The 23,627-nt window shown below is 37.5% G+C and overlaps 1 protein-coding gene across 1 annotated transcript in view; it reads right to left on the reverse strand.

Annotated features, from left to right (window-relative positions):
* Window positions 1-23,627, reverse strand: part of ATP13A5 (ATPase 13A5) — a 112,292-nt gene that overhangs the window by 85,004 nt on the left and 3,661 nt on the right. The window contains 7 exon segments of the mRNA XM_007195388.3: window positions 323-362; window positions 364-452; window positions 3,051-3,120; window positions 12,232-12,312; window positions 12,417-12,482; window positions 12,697-12,848; window positions 13,532-13,705. Of these exon segments, the coding sequence (XP_007195450.3) occupies window positions 323-362; window positions 364-452; window positions 3,051-3,120; window positions 12,232-12,312; window positions 12,417-12,482; window positions 12,697-12,848; window positions 13,532-13,705 (672 nt within the window).

The following is a 23,627-nucleotide window of genomic DNA, read 5'->3' on the forward strand; positions in this document are numbered from 1 at the left end:
AGACAGATAGGTACTACACTGTCATCATTAATCCATCACTGTTTTCTTTCCCACCATGCTCAGACACAGCCTCAGAGTCCTCCTAAACATTGTATTCAGTGCAGCCATCAGTTGATAATCAGAGTTTGCAAAGATGTTTAAATCTACCTGGTATTCCTGAAGCCCTCCTCCTGAGGTCCCATATTTAGTAAGCCCTTGCTTTTTCTTTTGTTATGAATTATGTTTAACAAAGCAACTCTTTGCTCTCAGTGGAAAGGCCATAGGTTTGGCTTCTTGTGCAGCCAGAAGCTAAATGGAATCCAACTATGATTTCTGTTCTTACCTGTCGCAAATCGTACACACTTAAGACAATGGAGAGAACAGATGATGATGGCCACTGAGTATTCGATGTAACCTTGAGAGAGCCACAAAGTGAGGGTAAAGGCTTGAAACACGCAGCATAGATTTAAAACCTATGAAGGTATGAGAAGAGCATCTGGGTCACTTGCATGGACCATAGTGGCAGTCAAGATGATGTCATTTCTTTACAGAAGTTTTTCTTCCATTTTTACAGCATACAACAATAGAATTCACTTAGAACTCCATTAATTTCAGTAGAGACAATGTCAAGCACATAAAATGTGATATAGTAGAAGCAAATTTATTTTAAGCACTCAGAGCCATGTCCACAAATTGATCGTTCTTATTTATTTTGAATTTTCAAAAATATTTGACCAATAACAAAATCTAACAATTTACCTTTTTAAACAGATGTACCCACAATGGAGGAGAAACATGATTCAGACTCTTTTAAAAACAAACTTCAATTTTGAACTTTTTATTGCAGGTTTCTTTTTCATGTAATCACATGCTGCCGATGTAGTCAAGTTGTACAATGAAAATTAAAGATTCCACTTTTATCCAGGTCATTCATTTACAAAATAACATACTCTCATGTCACAGGTGTTAGCAAGATCCTCTGAGGGTCAGTCAAGTCAGCATGGACCTTCCCTTGAACAAAGAGGGTAGTCTTACGCAGGGAAGGGAAACATCTTATCCAAAGATGCAGTGAAAATCATGGGCAGAATTTATCACCAGCCCCAAAGATGGTCATCCATGCAGGTATTTTTGGTCTCTTAATAATATCTTCAACTTTTTAAATTCCCTCAACTGTCCGCATTTTGGTCTTGCTGACTTCACTATTAATAATAATAGCAGAGAGGGCAAACCCCAGGGAGCTAGAGAAGGTCACATGACCTACACACAGCTTGAATAAAGAGTCCATCTGAGCAAAGCAAGGATTCTTTTCTTGGTGAAGTGCTCTTTATAATTATTATGAATTAGATGAAATATTACCTAAAACCAGTGCTGCTTTTTCTTACCTCTACTTTCTATAATTCTCTAATATATTAAATAAACTTCTACCTTAGTCCTAAAAATGAATTGACATCTGGTTAATAAGTTAATAGGATATATCTTAAAAGTTTCTTAAACGCTTGGATATATTTTGTACGTTAAAGAAGCTTGTGTTCCTTAATGTTTTTATTATTTCCGTTGCAACATGTTTTCTTACAAATTGTAGCTCTTCTGTCTGCTTGGCATAAAATGCTTTAATTGTATATTACACATTTGAGATAATACGATTTTGAGTTTGTATAAACTCAGTAGAAAATTGGTTAAATACTTCTTGTAGAAGAAACAACACCATCCTAATTAATTTTGTTCCCTTTGGAACAATATTCTTTGGAAACCAAATGTGAAGACATAGTTTTACTTTTTTTTTCTACTAAAGGCCTAATTAATAAGTGCCAGAAAATATTAACACTCTTTTCAAAATAGACTAAATTGACACTTGAAAGAATCTTTGATAATTTGAAATTGTACTTGAATAAGAAGTTTAAAAAGCATCCTGCTTTTTTAATAGTAAGAGAGATTGTGCGTATGTGGAGGCATGGGGTACGGGGGAAATCTCAGTACCTTCCAATCAATTTTGCTGTGGACCTAAGACTGCTCTAAAAAAAAGTCTAATAAAAAATTTATTTTAAAAAATGGCCATGCTAAAAACCAAAATGACCATCTTTGTGGATTAGAAATAGACTAGAAACACGCAGCACTGAGTGGGGACTGATTTATCCGTCTATTGGTTTTCATACAAGGACTGGAGATTAATGACTAGGAGCTCAATGCTAGGAGGAATAAGTGTCCCACAAGTGGCAGGGGACAAAACCAGGCTTGCCCCAGAGCACAGGCTGAGAAAAGTCACAACCAGCAAGGGTTCACCAGCAGAGGGAGGAATAGGAGAGGCAAGTTTGTGATGCAGCTGTGAACTTGGCCAAGCCCCAAGCTAGCTCAGGGCCTGCATCTAACAGATCCCCAAGGGACAGAGCACAAAGCTCCAACACAGGCCCTAGTTCTGAACTGGGGACACATGGGGACTAATAAGAACCACCAAAAAGGGAAAGTGAGCACAGAGAGGAAGAGAAATGGAAGAAGGTAAGTCCCACCCAAGCTGAGCTTACCAAAAGCAATAACTTCAAACATACAGAGAAAACATTCTAAAACAAACAAACAAAAACACCAACCAAGGAAGAAGTCACTCTCAAGAAAATGGATACAATAGAGTGATAGAACAATTTGAAAAAGACCAAAATAATACTTTTTAAATCCTCAAAGAGATCATGAAATAATAACAATCCTCCCCACTCCCCCCACCCATCACAGCCACCATAAAACACTGAAAACAACAAAACAAACAAACAGGAGAGTATGAAACGGGAATCTGTCCCTCACAGTGGGAAGGGATTTGAATTTAAAACAAGTGGTTATTGAAAAGGACCAGTTAGAATTCCTGGTATAAAAAATATATATTTATTGAAATAATAATAAAAAAGAAAACCTCAATAGACAGGAAAAGCACAATCTAAAGTCAGCGGGAATAACAAAAAAAAGTTGCACAAAACACAGACTTTTGTCTACATCAAAGTATCCATTTGTTTAAGATTTCTCTGAGTACTAGAAAGAAAAAAGGAAAAAACAGGAGTTTATTTTCAAAAATAAATGAAAACAGTTACCTGTTTAACAAGCAGCTTCCACGTGGGTTGTATTTCAAACTCAATGGCATTTGGCCCGCACACTAATCTTCTATAGGAGATTGATCATCTGTTAGTGTCACACCTACATGCTCATATTAATAAGTGAGCACAGGCCACACTAAGCAGAAGTCCCTTCTCTACTCTTTAGGGACTTTGTGTCTTCAATCAAAAATTAATGTGCCAATCTCAAAATACTAATATATTTTTAAATGAAAGTTAGTACGTGATGAACAAAGTTGTTTTTCTGGTTAAAATATGTCTTAAGTACAGTACAACTCAAGAATCAAAATGAAATTAAAAAGGCATTTTGAGTTTTTTTTAAAAAATAATTTGATTTTATTCTAAGAGCAGCTAAAAAGACACAGGTATGAAGATATTCCTAGAATTCTCAGGCATTCTAGACTGCCCTTGATGTTGGAGATCATGTCTATCTTACCTTGGTATCTCCAACAGCTAGGACAGGTCCTTAGCATATGAACTCAATGAATACATGAAGGAATGAGCCAATGAAGTGGAAGATGGTATATGGTCTTCACAGCTAACACTTTGTAAATCCACACATATGTACATTACAATAAGAAGCCTTCAGGGAGGGATAAATTAAGAGGTTAGGATTAACATATGCACACTATTAACATATGCACACTATTATATATAAAATAGAAAATCAGCGAGGATCCATTGTATAGCACAGGGAAGTCTACTCAATACTCTGTAATAACCTATATGGGAAAAGAATCTGAAAAAGAATAGATATATGTACATGTATAACTAAATCACTTTGCTGTATGCCTGAAACTAACACAACATTGTACATAAACTATACTCCAATATAAAATAAAAATTAAAAAAAAGAAGCCCTCATGTTTGCATAGCAATTTACAATTTACAAAGTTCTTACAAAAGATTCTCTCATTTGATTATCACAATAGTCTAAAGGATGTGGTAAATGTATACAATGGAATATTACTCAGCCATTAAAAAAGAATCAAATAATGCCATTTGCAGCAACATGGATGGACCTCGAGATAATCATAAGTCAGACAGAGAAAGACAAATATCATAGGATATCACTTATATGTGGATTCTAAAAAGATGAAATGAATGAACTTATTTACAAAACAGAAACAGACACACAGACTTCGAAAACAAACTTATAGTTACCAAAGGGGAAAGGTGGAGGGGGGATAAATTAGGAGTTTGGGATTAACATATATGCACTACTATATACAAAATAGATAATCAACAAGGACCTACTTTATAGCACAGGGAACTCTGCTCAATATCCTGTAATAACTTATATGGGAAAGGAATCTGAAAAAGAATGGACATATGTATATGTATAACTGAATCACTTTGCTATTCACCTGAAACTAACACAACATTGTAAATCAACTATACTCCAATATAAAATAAAAATTAAATTAAAAATTAAAAAGAAACAAAGGAAAGAACTGATATCCCCATTTTGCCTATGGGAAGAACTATTCAGTGTGGGTATTTCGACAAAGGTGCACATATCTAATATTAATCATGACAAAATAACTTTTAAGCAGAGATGACAATGTCAAAAACTCCATTTAACCCTTTATATACATTTTTCCCTTTAATCATCACATTATCCCTGTGAGATTTTATATTATCATTTTTATTATAAAGAAAGCTGAAGTTCAGATAAACTAAGTAACTTTTCCAGAGTCTCAGAACTAGAAAGAAGCAGAGCCAGGCTTCCTACCATGGTCTCTATGACTCCACTTCACACTCTGCCTCAGTAAAAACCAATGGTGAAAATCTGCTTGAGGGACCTTTGGTCTATGACAGAGAGCTGAGTCCAAGTTTGTCTGACTTCTAAGCCATGCTATTCCAAACACAATTATTGCTTGCAAGGGTCAGCAAGGACTCAAACCAAGGTCTTCTGACTTCATGTGTGAAAACACCATGGCTCAGAGATGTTGGGAAGCAGTGAGGTCAAATAGCATGTGCTACTCCGTTAGGGACTTCAGAAGTCCCTAAGCCTCACATTGGGAAGAGATCATAACTCAAGCCACTTTACTGGTCAGGATTCTTTTCCAGAATCCATTGAGATAACCTGTTGTTGGCAAGTGTCAGAACTTCTCGGAATCCTAAACTTCATTTTCTCTCTCTCTCTCTCTCTCTCCTTGGAAAACCTCCCCACATCCTTCACTTTGTTAATGCCTACTTAGCCTTTGAGAGCCAAATCTGATAATAGGGTCTGGTGGTAATAGGGATAGAGTAGGATAATCAAAAAGTTAGTTTAGAAATCCCTCTAGGGGATTATAGATAGAGAGGGAAACTTAGGGGACTTTGGGAGACCATTGTAAGTTAATATCAATTGAGAAAGCAATCTGAACATCGTGAAATAAAGAAGGCTTGCTTAACTCATGAAACAAAGCAGGCTTACTTAACAAAAAAGCTAACAACAAAACCATACAACAAGTCAATGACGCCCGCCTTCTGTTGGTTGAGGTCAGTAAGTTAATGATCCCTAGGACATGCTCTTCTGAGCACACTAATAAAAAAATTTATGGGAAAGGTGACATTCTAAAGTAGAAGACCCTCATTAAACTGAACCTGAGATAATTTACCATATTTTAGCATATGGTACCCCCCTTCTACTGATTTGAATAGCTCCATGACAGTCCCAGTTTGACCATGTGGGGACAAGAAGACTCCCCCCACCCGACGCGGAGGAGGAGCTGATGATGGAAGCTTGATGTCTACTCAAGAATGAGGAAGAAGGTAGTCTTCTTCTCCCTCTCCACTTTTCCTTTGATTATAAAAAATGTAGCCCACTAAGTTCTCAGGGCGGAGCCCTCTTGCCTGCCCACTTGTATCCTTCACAAGTGTCCTATACTAATAAGTCACTCCTATCTATCACTTTGCCTCTCACTGAATTCTTTCTGGGCCAAGACATAAAGAACCTGAGCTCCACCAAGCCCTGAGATGCATTCTGTGGTTTCAGTGGCTGAGAAAATTGAGATCCAGCAGACCTGGGTACAGCTAAGACTTTGTACTTGTTGCTCCCTCTACCTGGAACCTGTTTCCCCCTCATCTTTGCATGGCTCATGCCCTTGTTTCATTCAGGCCTCTGTTTAAATAGTATGGTCTTATTGGAGGCTTTCCTAACATTTCTGTTTAAAATAGCTACCCTGATCTCCCAACTCAGATTTTCTTTATCTCCTTAACCTGTTTCATTTTTCTTTATAGTGTGTTTGATAATCTGAAGTTACACCTTAATTTTTACATGTTAATAAACATGCAAACAATAGACTGTATCCTCCACTGTAATGTAAGCTTCTAGAGGGCACTGGGATATTCTGAATGTCTAAAGCAGGGCCTAATTCACAGAATGTACTGGAGAATGATTTGTTAAATGAATGAATGGATGAATGAGGAGTGAGCCTTGGTTCCATTACCTATAAAATGTGTTTGATAATACCTACCTAATAAAATTGCTATTAGTAGCATATGATATAAATAAGTAAGCATTTAACACAAATGCCTAGAACATGATGAGTTCTTAATAAGTGGCAACTGTGTTTGAAGTCTTCCCCACTCCTGTAGACACAAGAACGTATTTTTCTTTCCTCCAACAACTCTTCATTTCTTAGTACCAGCACATACCTCTTTGAATTGTAGTATATAGTTACGTGTCTTTCTCCTCAAATTTCCTAGAGCCTATTTAATGGCAGGGAGGGAGCTTTCTCAACTTTACTTTTCTAGCATCTAGGGGCACAGTGTCTGACTCAGACAATGTTCCCCAAATATTGGAATTACTTAATGAGGATCTTTGTGACCCATGACTAGAATACTGTCTCCCTTAACAAGGCTGAAAACACAGCTTACAGAACTACAGCAGCACACAAGCTGTGGAAGTCCGTTTAGAAAGGAGCAAGCCAAGTGCCCAGTGATCTTTGTCTTTGTCTGGTGAGATGGTTTCTGATGTTACTATTAAGAGAGAGGGGCTCAGCTCTTGTGAGGACAGAGATCCAGTGGATTAATACTGGCCTGAAGATGATCCTCTTTAGAGCACATCTGGGCCATGTGAATAAAAATTATTGCCTGCCATATCAGTAAACAAAGAATGTTGCAGCCATTAAGCCATCACATTACAGCAGCAGCCCTGATGGTGAGCCCTGAGGGAATTCAGGATAGAAACAGGATGCCCACCATCTAGCAGTCAACTGCTGCACCCACCCCTGATGGTGCACCCTGAGGAAGCTCAGAATGAGAAAACACAGGATACTGGCCCCAGATAGCTGAGGTGTATATCAAAGGAATGATTTTGGGGAGCCCAGACTCTTGGATCTTCCCATACATAGAAAAGCACTATATTCCTTAACTTGAGATATCTGGTTTTCTTTAATTAAGAGTAATCTTTTGAAGTTCTGACTACCTGATCTTTATCGCAAAAACTCCTATATATCCTGGTTCCCCTCCCCTCTTGCCTCTTTGGAGCATTCCCTCAGAGAGATCTGAGAGTCCTGTCTCACTGGCTTGAAGTCCTCAGAATGTCCAGCAAATAAACATAATTCTCAACTTTTAGGTTGTGCGTTCTTTTTTCAGTTGACAGCCATGTTTGAATCACAGACAGGTATGACCCTTGCTGCTTCATCTACTCCACTGTCTCATGCCAAAAAGTATTGCATGTTTAGGGAATTGTGTACTCATCTCAATCTCAGCACAAGCCAAGCAGAATTTTCAGGGACAGTGGCCAATAGCTGAGCAGCCGGAAGGAATATGAGGTTTGAAGCTGGGTCACATGAGCAAAGTTCCAAGGAACAAAGGAGATGACATGCCCTGACTTTAAAAATCTGACGAGCTGGCAGGGAAAAAAGAAGCCCTAGAATTATTCCAGGTGGCCTCACAAAACTAAATAGTCAGAATGAAATTAAGTAGACTTGCCTAATATTCAGAACCATTCATTAGGGGAATAATTGCTTCAGACGTAGAAGGTCCCTCTCCAAAGAGATTGAAGAATTTCTTTACAGGGGAAGTTATGAAGGGCATTTCTGCACTGGCTATGAGCTGTGCTTGAAGGAGCACTGAGGTTTCTTGCAACCATGAGATATTAGTAAACCTGCTGGAAGGTATTTCTGAAAAACCAAGCATGAATGACTAGGAATATTTTCTTTGGCGATGGTCTCTATCTCTTTTCAATTTGATTATTTGTTCATTCATTCACCCATTTATCAATGTATTCACCAAATAATCATTGAGAATATGTTTTCTGCTAGGCCCTTTAGGCTCCAGATGGTGAAGACTAGGCTGGGGGTCCTCAAAGAGGCAGGAGGAGAATGTCAGGATCACTGGTGAGCATCTTCAAACTGCATGTGACTGCTCGGCTTCCATTCTGATAAGCCACCAATAGAGTCCTTGGCAGGGAGGGAGGCCTATAGTCTTCCAAACAGTTAATACTAAGCCTGAGGATTCTGGCATGACCCATTTCCATGAACTGTGGAATTTTTAGGGAGCAGGTTTATTAGAGTTTGAAAAAAGTTCCCAGGTGATTTTGCTAGCTAATCCCTCACTCCCCTAACATACCCACTTTCTAAAGGAAGGGAGACCTAAGAAATTCACAGATGCATAGAAATGGTACCCAATTGCTGGGATTTGGGTATGGTTGTAGAGTATAACAGATATGTTGGTCTTACAGCCTTCCCATTAAAAAATAATAATAATAACAAGATAGGCATGTTTTGAGAAACTGCTTTCAGGGGAAAAAATCCCTATTTTAGCAGTACTTGAACCTGCTTCTATACTTTATAATTTGTACAGAGAGGATCCGTTTTACAAATGACAAAAGTGATTTTCTTTTTTCACATTAGTTCTTATCTGTGACCTGTCTATTTCTTTCATTTCCTAAAGCACATTTTCAGATAACCTCAAGTTCTTGCAGGGTTTCATTCCTTATATGTGAGCTAAGTGAGGTGCTTCTCATCAGCTTTTTGGGGAAAGTTCCTGGAGCATTCCCAGGCATGAAGATCCAGAAAGTAGAGGACCAGGAGGGCATCTGGGGGAAGGTGGGGATGGAGAAATCCCAGGATCTCCAGGGAGACCCAGGACTTAGGCTTACTCGTGCTGCCATAAGGTTTTGCTCTGAAACAAGGCCTTAGAGTTAGGCGATTTTATACTTTCAGTGGACTCAGAGCCATAGAACCATGGGTTATATTTTTACATAAATTATTGACTTCTAACCAAATGCTAAGATTTGAGACAATCTCATTGGATTCCAGAAGAATGAGTAAAGCCTGTCTCTTCTACTCCAACCAAACCTTCCTTGAACTGATCTGATGGGTGAGTATCTATATGTGGGCTGTATTCTAAGGATGGAGCTTTCCAAGGGGAAAAGGTCATGGTATATAGGCACAATTTCTTTTCTGACTTTTGCTTCCCACAAGACCTAAGGAGTAAGAGAAAAGGGTTTTGTAGCAGCCCTAATCTCTCTCTCCCCTGCCTTCCTCTTGCTTCTTTTTTCTCTCTCTTCTCCTGGAACAGCTTCCACCAGCTTGGAGCTGAAGCATTGATGGCAAATCCACCCTCTTTTGCTGCTGTCACTCAGATTTCTTTCCTCTGGTACTAACAGGCATGCCTTTTTTCTCAGTGGTGTGACAAGTGTTGAGAATTAAGTTTGGTCCTGCAGAATCACCAAGCCAATTATGAGTACCACTTTCACAGCTCCATATTCAGCAATGTCACACTGAAATCAGCCATGGTTGGAGTATTCCCATTAGAGAGATTAGCAAACCTTAGCCATCAAAATTTTTTTCTTCCAGAGTTCTGGGTTCCCAACAAGGCAATTGGTCTGGAGCTAACCCCTGATTAGGACGTGCCTGGATCTCTACTGCCAGAAAGTTCTCCTTCAGGAGGCTAAATAAAGGAGGCAAAGGTAAATAAGCTAAATAAAGGTGGGCTGAGAGAAAAGATGAAGGGTCACTCAATTTAAAAACTGTCCTAATAGGAAGACAGCTTGAATGAATGAGGGATGAGGTAGGTGTGTATTTTCCATAGGGCCCTGTGTCCCTGCAGTAAGAGAATTACCCCAAGTGTCTATGGACCTGTCTGGGACAGGCACTAAGATGGCAAGTTGTGTTCAGTTCATGAATGAATGAAGGTAGGGGCAGGGAACCTCCTGGAATAATTTTCCTGCTTTCTTCCTGATGCCCTCTGACAATTTCTCTCCAGAGTAAAATTATCACAGCTGATGTCTTGATTTGCTTTTTGCTACCGGAAAGTGAGAACTATGAACATCTGTGCATTTTCTCTCTTTGCCTTGCTGCTATGAAGCCTGAAAGAGGATGTTGTATTAGATTTTGTGGCTTTTCATGATCAGAGATTTTTGTGTATCCCTCTTCCTTTATTTCTTTTATTGGGTCCTTGCTTTTCATGCAAGCAAGCTCGAATTCATTTAGGAAATTGATAAGCTATCATTCAACCAACCAATCAATCACAATTAATTTTTGAAAAAAGCACTCAGTCTTACACTAAAATATAAAAGGGAAAATTGGTGGGGGAAGGGGAGAATGTTCCATATTCTACTTGCTTTCTTTACTCTCCAAAGAGAAAAACCCACAAAATAAAATGTGACTCTATGTTTCTAAGTAGATTGTCTCCTCTAGTCTTCATATTTGGGAAACTATATTCTGTGTCTTGCTTATTAGATTGTCAAGTTCTTTATTGTGTGGACCAGATTTAAATTTAATTATGTATGATGTTTATTAAAGATTGGCACTTGATAAATAAGGACAAACATGAGGTAGCTACACAGATGGGAAATCTTTCCTGTGGAAATGGTTTCCTAGGCAGAGTATATCCACATTTATCAACTAGATTTCCTAAATAGATCAATCCTTTAAATGTCCTGTGCTTAATGCTATTAAACCAATATGTTTTTAATGACTTTGAAAACTTTTTGTATTTCAGTGTTTTAAGCATTGTATCTGAAATCTTATATAATGATACCATCTCTAAGGCACTTTGTAATATTGTCATAATCTAGATGCCTGGTTCATTTTGCATAGCACTCAGACAGAGGGAAAACTTGAAAACAATAACAGATCAGTAGCTCGCAGGCTTGGTGTGAATACAAATTATGGAGGTGCTTGCTAAAAATGCAGTTTCTTTTCTTACCACTACTCCAGCTTCTACCTACTAAATCAGAATTATGGAGGAGAACCCAAGAACCTGTATTTTAAGTACCAGATTACTTCTTAGCTTGAGAATTTTTGTTTCTGACTAACTGTGAAGACGGTCAGGCAGATCCTTCTTCTTGTCCTTAAAACTGGGCAAGAAATGAAGGTGATTATTAAGATTCCTGGGAAGGCTTGCAATGGTTCACTTTCAGAGTCACCAGGATTCGCCATTTCAAATTACAGATGAGGGAAGCAGGGACTCTAGGTCACCGTGAGTTAATGAGGAGCCTAAGAATTTCCTGTGCTACTATTGTACTATGATTTTCTAATCTACTGACATCTATAGATCTCATTCTCATAATTGTACCACTATTTTTTGTCTCTCTTTCCTTCCAATCAGTTAATGTCTCTGAGACGATGACCAAGTCTTATTTATCCTTAGATCCCTCGTGCCTTGCGAAACGCCTGGCATATTAGAGTTTAGTTCACAGATCAATGAATGCATTTACTTATTCATTCCTTCCACACATATCTATTGAGCTTCTACCATGAATCAGGCACTGTTCTAGGTTCTGTAAATAACAGTGATGAATGACACAATTAACTGAGCAAACAAAATCCTTCTCTCCAGGGCTGGTTCTCCATAGTAAAATGCAATCATCATATTGTCTTTCTGTCTCTCAGAGGATTTGGAGGATTAAGATGCTGATGGTTATGAAATGACTCAAGATTTTTTGAGGAAAGAAAAAAGACAACACAGAGAATACTGTTCTATAATCCTGAGAGAAAAGATCAAATGTTATTTGCTTGTACTGTTCTTTCAGTCTTTTCTTTTTAATAAGTGTGCCTAAGATGAGAATAATTTAGGACATCTCTCTGATGCCAGTAAATGAGCTGGGGTTATATGAAGCTGATGAAACATTATGCCAACAATTCACTGATCATAAGCGATGTGGTATCTCCATTTCTGCTGGCAGAGTTTACTCCAGGAGTACCACAAACCCCACCTGACCTCTTGTTCTCCACCGGTCAGACCCAGTCCAAACGTATGATGGATGTCGTAGCAGGTGTTGCTATCTTCCAGCAACCTATGGTGTGGTCAGGACAGGAACCGTACTTCAGTTCACGGTACTTAACAAATCAGTGTTCTTCCCTCAGATCCTGATGAATGCTGAGGAAAATTCAGACTTACCCAACTTTCTGAAACCTCTTCTCCAAGTGGTTCCAAACATACCTGATTTTCTGCACTTGGATACATTGCAAATGCAATTACAAATGTAACAGAACAGTTCTCATTCACAAAGTAAAGCCCATCAGGGGAGGTGAGGGTTGTTTATTACATGCAGCTCTCAGTTTCCTTGATAGGTAGCTGTAATTCCCAGCCCAGCAGTGTGATTTTCAGAACTTTCATCCAATAAATACATTATTTTCTTGTAACAAAAACATGCCATAACATTGTACTCTTAAATTCACTTACTTTTAATTCTGGCTTCAATATGGCTTGGTTTATGAAGGAGTGGTAGTCAGTCACCAGGGGTTCTTCTGGGTTCTTGCTTACAGGAAACTTCAGCGTGGATAGGTAGAGGCAAATTACCTTCTTCCTCATATATCTTTGAAATTCATCCTAGAGAAGACAATCCAGCCCATTAATTCTCCAATGTTGTTCAATAAAGCACTCAATCAACCAAGTACCTACCAAGTGCTAGACCAGTGGTTCCCAAAGTTTGAGCTGCAGATAAAAGCATCAGCATTATCTTGGAACTTGCTAAAAATGCAGGTTCTCAGCCTCACCCCAAACCTACTGGATCCGATACTCTGGATCAGGAGTCTCTGTTTTAAAGATCCCTCCAAGTAATTCTGATTTGCACTAAAATTTGAAAACCACTGTGCTAGGGAATAAAGAGAAAGATATACTTTGCAAGAAACTTTATATCTAGAAAATAGTTTCCAGCTATCTTAAAATCACATCTTGATGTTTAAAATGTATAATTTCCTCAAAATACATATTTCTGAAAACCTGAAAAATCCTTCCCATATTATGTCTTTAAGAGTTATAACACTGACAGCCACTGCTCATGTAATGGCTAAGGGCTCTCACAATTAGCCTGACATGGTAGAAATTTCTCCAGGCTGATGTGGAGGAAATGCCCTTCATTCCTGAGTCAAAATAAGACATAGCAAATAGAAGGCAGAGATAGTTTTGCCATCTCCTATTTGTGGACAGGGAAACTTAAATAGAGGAGGATCCACTCTGGAATGCTGGCCATCACAGGCTGTGCAATAGATGCAACACAGAAGGGCATGCACCGTTGTCCTTAGCAAAATAGTGTCTGCTTCTTGCAAGGAGCATGGGATACAGTTGGCCCATAGCCTCCACTGGGGCTTCCAGTAGAATAACTGAAGAAGGACCCCACAGGTCAGCACGGATGTTATGAGGCAGAGAGCTCTGCGTAGATTCTGGGTCTGGTAACCAAACACCTCCTGGAGAGTAAATAAAAGATTTACTCTATTTTTTTCCCACATAAAAACGCATTCTGTTCCAAGACACACAAACTTTAGATGCAGGGGTTGGTTGAGAAAGAAATCTAGTTTTGGCTGGTTGAATCAGATTGATTGCATACAGCTGTCAGCCGATATAATTTAAAAAAAAAAAGAAGGAAGGACTCATTTTGCTACCTTGGCATATGGAACTAAAACATTTGGAGCAAGGAATGGACAGACTTATTTGGTTCTAAATACTCATAAGAGTCACCTCAGATTTATAAAATACTTCATGTTTTGGATCAGATTTACTTCTTTTAGATATAAGGTTTTTTAATAAAAAAATTATTAATGTGAATTTACTGGAGGAAGATGAGAAAATTATGACCAATATGATCCATACTTATATATCTTGCTTTATTCAGATTCAGATTTGTTTTATAATAATATGATTAAGAAGGATTGAGAGTGTGCACAAGTGTACTGATTTCTAAAACAGTAGGGCAATATAAATTATGAGATTATTTGTGGACATGAAAAACTTTCAAAGGACAGCTTATAGGTATTTACCCTGAGAGTAACATGCTGAAATATTTCTATTTCTAATAATAGGCTAGTTAATATTTGTCATGAATTGAGTAAAGGCTTGAGATGTGGTTTTAGGGGAAGATAACTAGCCAAAAACAATAGGTTTGCTTAATTAAAGCTAATTTCTAGTTTCCACCTCCTACAATGAAGTTTCACATCATTGTTTTTTAAATTTCAAAAACTAGATATTTAGTGTGAAGACCCAGAGGACTCCTGATTATGAATGACATTGTTACTCTACCATTATTTTACTTTCTGCTGTTATTTTGTGTGTGTGTGTGTGTGTGTGTGTGTGCCTTCAAAGACTCCGAAATCCCGGGTCCAGTTCATAGGGCTATAATGTCAAGAAGATAGGATTTTACTGAGTTTCTATAGCACTTTCAGTGATGGAATCTCCTGAATTTTATGCCAGTTTAGATCATGCTATAATAAATCTCTTGTCTTAATTCTTTGGAAAAGTTTTCATCTTCACTATGGTCATTTTCATTAATATTTTCTAATAAAGAACTCTGTGGTAGATTAACATTTCAATAACAGTTGTTGAAAGTAACCCTTAGACATATTGAAAAGGTCACAGGCTTAAGAAGCTAAGACGTAAGTTTGAGTCACCACTCTGCTAGTTTTCAACTATGTGAACTTAGGTAAATCATTTCACCTCTAGGGAATCCCAATTTCCTCTTCTACAAAACAATTAGAAATATGTGCCTTACAGGGTACTTGTGCTCAAATGAGATGATGTCACCTTAAGTGTTCTGCAAAGTAATTACAATGTTAAGAGTTCCTTTCCACTACTCCTCAACACAATCACCTATCTGGGGAAACAATGACTGTTAAGTTTAGTGATGCTGCCACTCTATTTGGAGATTATTCATGATAAGATTTAAATGTAACTTAGAAACATGTGTTCACTGTGCTTTTAATCATATTTTCAGTTGGCTCTCCTTTCTCTCTCCTCTCTTTCCTCTGATTCTGTAAACCTGTTTTGGTTTTATTTGTGAATTATAGGTTTATTAGACTCAAATAAAAAGTATATGCCAGTTCACATATTGTGTCATAAATATGCATTCTTTTACAAAGTTATTTACAGGGGCTATTGCCAAAGTCCAAGTGTGTACAAAATAGAAGCAGAACAGTTTGGAATTTTAGTCCAGCTTGTAGCTGAAATGAACACATTTCAGGAAAATGACTTTCCTTTTTTCTGTTTACTTGCACACAGCAATGGCATTGGTAATCATAATTCTGCTTCCCCTTCAGGTCTTTTCTATACTTTTTTTTTAATTAAAAAGGAACTCACAGTGCTATCAAGACTGCAATGAAATCACTATAGCTACACACTGCTAACAACCTTATAAACTGGAGTAATTCTTTAGGGAAAGCAAGGTGACAAATTGTACTAAGAATTATAAAGATGTTTCTATCCCTTGAATCAGTAATTCTGCACTCAAAAATATACCCAAAGGAAATAATACAGAAAGTGGAAAGTGATGTATATAAAGATGTTCAGCACAGCATTATCTGTAATAGCAAAATTATTAGAAGAAATAAATAATAGCTAATGATTCAATAAAATGTGAGTCAAAACAATGGGCTATTGTGGGGCCATTAAAAACAAAATGTATGAACTCAATGTGGAGGTATGGGACATTATATGATATAATGCTAAGTGAAGAAAAGAACATAGAACAGATAAAATAGATGGAAAACAAATAGCAACATTATGAACTTTAACCCAACTATACCAGTAATTACATTAAATGTAAATGGCCTTAATTCTGTGACTGAAAGCAAAGATTGTCAGACTAGATAACAAAAGAAGATCTACTATATGCTGTTTACAAGAGACACAATTTAAATATAAAGAAGCAGATAGATTATAAGGATAAAGAAGGGGGAAAATATATCATGCAAAGACTAACAAAAGAAAATCAGTATAGCTATATTAATATCAGGCAAAATAGACTCTAAGAAAAGAAATATGAGCAAAAGAAGGACAAAGATCCATTCAACAGAGCGATATAACAATCTTAAATTTTTGTGTACCTGTAAACATAGTTTCAAAATTTGTAAAGCATAATTGATAGAACTTAAATTCACTCTCATCATTGAAGATTTTAACACATAAGGAAGGAAATAAAGATAAGAAGAGAAATGAATAAAATAGAAAGCAGACATACAATAGAGACAATAATGCCAAATTTGTACCTTGAGAGGTTAATAAAATTGATAATCTCAAATAAATCTGAATATTTTTAAGGTTATAAAAGAAAATGAATGTGTAGCTAAAAGCCTTTCTACCAAAAAAAAAAAAAAAAGAAATAAACAAACTTCAAGCCCAGATGGGTTGTGAATCCTTTCAAATATTTAAGGTAGAAATGATACCAATCTTTCACAAACTCTTTCATAAATAGAGGTGGGAATGCTCCCAACTCATTTTATGAGGCAGACATACTCAGATACCAAAATCTGATAGGTATGTTACAAGAAAGGAAAATTACAGGCTAAGACCTGTCAGAAACATGGATGAAATAATCCTGAAATATATCATCTAAGTCAGTGATATATTAAAAAGGTGATACATCATTACCAAATGGAGTTTATTCTAGGAGTACAAGGACTTGAAAATCACTGTATTTGGTATGTTAACTTTCAGGAGGAAAATTATAAGGTGATCTCAATAGATACAGAGAAACTTTCATAAAATTCAACACCAATACATTAAAAATAGAAAAAACAGAAAGAAACCTCTCAGTAACCTAACAATAGATAGGAACATCTTTCAGCTAACATCATGCTTAATGATAAAGTATAGGCCTCTCCTAAGATCACAAGCAAAATAAGGTTATCAACAATCACCGCTAATATCCAGTATAGTATTGGAAGTCTTAACCAGTGCAGTAAGGCAAGAAAAAGAAATAATGTTTACAATAGTTGGAAAATGAAAAGTAACAATACTGTATTATATACTTGAAAGTTGCTAAGACAATAAGTCTTAAAGTTCTCACTACAGAAAAGAAGTGGTAACTATGTGAGGTGATGGAGGTGTTTGCTAACGCTATGGTGGTAATCATTTCACAATATTTAAGTGTATGTAATCAACACGTTGTATACTTTAAACTTACAAATTGTTATATGTCAATTATATCTCAATAACCTTGGGGAAAAAAGAAGTAAAACTCTCTTTATGAGTATATAATATGATTATGTACATGAAGAAATGAAAAGAATGTACAAACAAATTATTAGAGTTAATAAGTGAATTTATCAAGGTCACTGGGTATTGAGTCAATATAGAAACACTAATTGTATTTGTATATACTAGTAACAAACAATTTGAAAATAAAGTTAAATATCATTTGCAATACTATCAAGGGAAAAAATCAATTATCTTATAATAGTTCTAACAAAGTTGTACAAGACCTCTAAATTAAAAGCTACATATTATTGCTGAGAGCAAATATCTAAATAAATGGAGAGATATATTAAGTTTGAGGACTAACCACTAGCAATCCCATTTAACCAAGTGATGATAGAGGTCATGGAACTGTACACTTAAGATAAGTGTACTTTATTGACACCATTGTATTATATATGTCAATAAAAATAAAATAAACGTGGTGTTTGTTATTAGATATTGTTCCAAGCAGGTGGAAGTTACTTTAATTACTTCAGTGAGATTGCATTGAGAAAGAGAAAATGGCAGCAAAATTTGAAAAGTGATTGAAAAAAGAAAAAGACCAGAGAAGGAGATTTCTATGGGAAATAGGAGGTTTGGTGGCCTGGGAATACAGTAGCTGCCTCCTGGTGTGGATAATTGAGAAGTGCTGACATACATAGGAGCAGAGATAAAATCACATCCCAGTAACCAAGATAAATTTCTGTGAAAGACATTGCTTATGGCTGGGGACAGCTCAATCAAAATATCAACAGGGTTTTTTTTTTTCCCTATCTGTTAAAAAATAAGTAAGTAGATAGTAAACCTAGATAGTAGATAGTAGATAGATAGATAGCTAGATGATAGATATAAAAGACCTTGTTAATGTCAGAGTAACTTTCAGAAATAAGCAGCTCCTTGAGCAAAGATGAGTAGAAGCAATGTTTTTGCTTCCTTGATAAACTGGCTTCATAAATCTTGGTAAAATTCCTTTCTATCATTTCTCAGTTTTCCCAGAGTTTATGTGGCTAGATATGGGACTTGAGGTTTAGGATAAAAGAATCACTACTTTATTTGGTACTCTTTCAATCTACTCCCAATTGGCTTGCCAATGTTTATGTGATTCGAGTTTATCATGTTTCCATTTGACCAATTAATCTCAAGTATAATTAGATTGTTCTAGATGATTATTCTTCTGATGCAGTAAGAGTCACTCAGATTTCTCCTAAATATTGATTCACCTCTGGTAAAATCCATTAAGAAATGCAGGGTAGAGGAGAGAGCCAGGAACAATATGTGTGCCGTAAAAGGAAGATAAGTAGAATCCCGAGGTCTTGTAAATGTAAAGGTACTGGGAACAGGAGTGAGAGGATCAGAATCTCAACCCCATTATACGTGGCTCGTTGCAGTAAAGTGAGCTTTGCCACCTATTAGCTATGTGACCTCAGGACTTAACCTCTCTAAGTCTCAGTTTCCATCTCTGTACTTAGGGGATATTAATAACACACACCTGGAAGAATAGCTGTGAAGATTAAACAAGAAGTGTAAGGTGTTGAGCACAAAGGAAGTGCTCTGTCACCGTTAGCAGTGGTCTGATAATAGGTTCATCCAAAGGAGGAGAGAGGTGACTCTTTCAGTTTTGAGTTGCAATACACTGAGTCAAGGATGGTAATGGAAAAGGGCTGCGTTCCACAGGGTGAGGACCCCAGATCTGCCACCTGTTAGTGGAGTTGAATAGCACAGAGGTTGTGCCCATCTTCACATAGACTTGAATTGTATTCTCTCTAAGCAGTAATGTTCCCTCACTTTTTTGTTCCCCACTAGAATTCTGTATTCCAGATAACAGGAGAGGTAACACAGCCTTAATTGTCTTTTTCTAGGACCAGAATATGGAGGAAGCAGCTTGGATTAGGAGTAACTGAAATATGCACATGCCTTTTGACAGAGGTTGTTCCCTAAGGGCACAATTTAGAGCCCTATTCAGGTCTGTCAGCAGAGCCTCTGTTCTTTATAGCCCACCCCATTGCCTTCTAGAAGCTCTCACTTCTATTTCTTGCTCCATCACTTGCCAGTTAATGTGATCTGGGTAAACGATTTAATTCACTGAACTTTAGATTCCTCAATGTGAAAAATGTGGCTGGTTGTAAAACACAGTGGAAGTAGTCTGACGTCACAGTTAAAAGCTTGGGATATGGCGTGAGAAAACCAAGTTCTAATCATGCCTCTACCGCTTAACCAGATACCTGACCTTGGGTAATCCACTTTACTTCTGATGACTCAATTTCCTCCTTCATAAATGGAAATAATAACATTAACTATTTTTCTAGGGTTGTTGTGAGAAACTAATGAGATAATGCATGCAAAGCATTTAACACAGTTCCTGAAACATTTTGAACACTCAGTATATGTTGAGAGTAAATATTAGCTTGGTTAATTTACAACAAAATTTCAGTAGATTAGAAGTGGCTAGTCCCATTGGACTCACTGTGAAATGATTTGACCACAGGCAATATTTAGAGCTAAATATTATTTGCCAGAACCATAAGTTGTGTTTCTGAAAGTGATTGATCCAATGGCTTAAATGGAATTTTTGCTTTTCCCACTGAGCACAAATTGTCAAAACTGAAGTCAAATGCAGGCCAAAAAGAAAACTGCTCACCTTTGTAATATGTGAAACTAGGAAAAAGGCTTTAAGATAAACACCAAACTAATTAAAAGATGAACAGATGTAGTAACTATATACACGAGCACACCCAAGCACACACACACACCGGTACAACCATCCTTCACTTGTATAGGAGGTAAACAGTGTGACAGAGCATCCTCTGATGCTTACGTAATGTGACCTTTTATACGTTTACTTAGCTGAGCCTCAGTTTCCTCAGCTGTAAAATTGGTATCTGAGTAACTAGCTCATGGGGATTAAATGAGAACATACATGAAGTACTAGCACAGAAAGGGCATTTTAAAAAATGTTTTTTCTTTCTTTTCCTTATAGGTAGTTCTCACAGCTGCCATCAGAGACAGAGCTAGGATTGGTCATATTCTTCAGGAAAGGAGAATTACAGGGCCCAGCTTCATTTAAGCATGGTTTCCTCACCAAATTCCCTTTTGGTGGGATCCTCTTAGTCTTAGGGAACCATCTCCTAGGGTCTCCTCCTGTCTTTGTTCTGGAATTTTTATTGCATCTGGAGCAGTAGCATTTATGAACCACTGGTCTTGTAAACAGGTCTTTTTCAGCTTTTGTAAATCGTCTTATTCTTATGTTCACCATTCATGTGTTTATCCATCTGAAATATCTGTTGCATACCCACCATGCAAAGACACAGTAGTGATTCAAATTTTTTGGAATGGGTATTTTGGGTTACTTTCATAACACTTTTACTTCCTCAAACCAGATTCTTACAGCTCAAAGTTATAAATTGATTTACTCAACTGAGATATCACATAAATAACTCTCAGTACTTCAATTTTCTTCTGTGGATGGCAATGCCAGCTTTTTGCTGTGACACGTTAGGCTTTTCCATGAGTGAGAATGTTCCAATAGCCTTAGAGTAAGTTATCTTTTTCTGTATAATCCTCAAACTTTTAGTCCTTTGAATCATGGCCAAGGAGATAATATCTCTGAGTCCTTTTATGATGCTAGAATTCATCATGTTTTATCTTCTTTTTTTTAAAACAACAATCACAGCACTGAGTTTCTATTTATTATTCACAATCTACCCTTTGCTGTCTTTATCTAGACATGCCAAATTGTGTTCTTTTATGTGTTAAATGGGAGGATATTCTTAAAATGCTCTCTTATCTCTAACTCTGCCATGTTTCAAAGTTCTTTTCTTTAATGTTAGGATAATATTGTCTCTAGGTAATGAATCATGTTAGTGTGGCTATTGTTCCTCAACCTTCTATTACTGGTTTAGTCACATGTAGTAATTTGTGTTAGTTATCACTAGTTGCCAAATGTTGTTAATTATAGTTTCCTGTATTTTTCCCTGCATTCATGCCATGAAGTGCCTTTTGAGTAAGGACAAAATGTCACGACTACTTTCACTTTTGTCTACATTTGACAATAAGAACTAACCTTTCTGGACATTTACTTAGGTGTCATTTAATCCTCCCAAGAATCCTATGAAATAGACATTATCATGTATTGAAATAGTTATTGTTATTAATAATATTTGTAAGTTATTATTTGTAGATCAAAGAAACTGAGTCTTGGCCGGGGGGTGGGGGGGATAAGTTAGGAGTTTGGGATTAACATGCACACACTACTGTTTACAAAATAGATAACCAACAAGGGAACTAAATAAATATTTTGTAATAACATATAAGGAAAAAGAATCTGAAAAAGAATAGATATATATGTATAACTGAATCACTTTGCTGTACACCTGAAACTAACACAACATTGTAAATCAACTACACTTCAATAAATAAATAAATAATAAAAAATAAAAATCTTTGCCAACCCCCCCAAAATAAAATAAAATAAAATGTAGACATGTTGACAAACTAGAAAAATAAAAAAGACACTGAGCCTTGAAGAAGTTTAAAATAGGGACTTCCCTGGTGGCGCAGTGGATAAGTATCTGCCTGCCAATGCAGGGGACACGGGTTCGAGCCCTGGTCTGGGAAGATCCCACGTGCGGAGCAACTAAGCCCGTGAACCACAACTACTGAGCCCACGTGCTGCAACTACTGAAGCCCACACACCTAAAGCCCATGCTTCGCAAGCCACTGCAGTGAGAAGCCGGTGCACTGCAACGAAGAGTAGCCTCCGCTGTCCGCCCGCTCGCCGCAACTAGAGAAAGCCTGCGCACAGCAATGAAGACCCAACACAGCCAAAAATAAATGAATAAATTAAAAAAAATTTTTTTGTTTAAAAAAAAAAGTTTAGGGCTTCCCTGGTGGCGCAGTGGTTGAGAGTCCGCCTGCCAATGCAGGGGACACTGGTTCGAGCCCTGGTCCTGGAGGATCCCACATGCCGCGGAGAAACTGGGCCCGTGCGCCACAACTGCTGAGCCTGTGCTCTAGAGCCCATGAGCCACGGCTGCTGAGCCCATGTGCCACAACTACTGAAGCCCATGTGCCTAGAGCCCGTGCTCCGCAACGGGAGGGGCCGCCGCAGTGGGAGGCCTGCGCACCGCGGCGGAGGGTGGCCCCCGCTCGACACAACTAGAGAAGGCCCGCGCGCAGCAGCGAAGATCCAACGCAGCCAAAAATAAAACAAATAAATTTATAAAAAAAAAAGACTAAAATGTACACCCTTTTAAAAAAAAAAAAAAAAAAAAAAAAAAAAAAGTTTAAAATAAGTACTGAAATAGTTTAACCTCTTAAATATTCCCCTTATGTTTTTTTTTTTAACATCTTTATTGGAGTATAATTGCTTTACAATGGTGTGTTAGTTCTTTCTGGAGTAAGTAAAGCCATTCCCTCTTTAGAAGTGTGAATCAAAATCCAGTGCCAAAGAGATGTACATAATGTCACACTCAGCTGTAGCCATGCTCATAAAGTCAGCCAGGACTACTCTAGCAAAAGTGCTATCACGTCGTCTTCCTGGAAGTAAAAGTGCAACTGAGGACCTTTGTTTGATGAGGCTAATGGCGAGAGAGCGCTGAAAGTACATCAAAAGGGAGTGAGGTGCATGGGCTGGCTAGCAGGGACAATTTCTAGAACCAAAATTTGCCCTATGTCAAAGGCATGGGGCAACATGGCAGGTTCTGTTAAAAGTTATTTGTGGAGCAAGAGCGTCACTAAACAGGAGGAGTATCTCAGGAATTATTTGGTTCAAATTTCTCTTTTGGAAAAAAATAGCTGTGCACCATCCTTCACAGATGAACACCTATTGTCTTTTTAAGATAGGCTACTCACTACTGGCAGGGCTGCACCTTCGCTTATTGGACAGCTGTGATGGTGTATTCATTTTCTGTCACTGCATAACAAGTGGCTTAAAGCAACACAAATTTATTGTCTCACAGTTTCCATGGGTTAAGTCTGGTTAGCTAGGTCCTCTGCTCAGCATCTCGCAAGACTAAAATCAGATGTTGTCTGCACTGTGCTCCTTCTGGAGATCAAGGACTTCATTCAAGATTACATGGTTGAAAGATGTTAAAAAAAAAAAAAAGATTACATGGCTGTCGGCAGGATTCAGTGGCTTGTAGCTTTAGAACAGAGGTCTCCATT

Source organism: Balaenoptera acutorostrata, chromosome 4, assembly GCF_949987535.1.
Source record: "Balaenoptera acutorostrata chromosome 4, mBalAcu1.1, whole genome shotgun sequence".
Lineage (NCBI taxonomy): Eukaryota > Metazoa > Chordata > Mammalia > Artiodactyla > Balaenopteridae > Balaenoptera > Balaenoptera acutorostrata.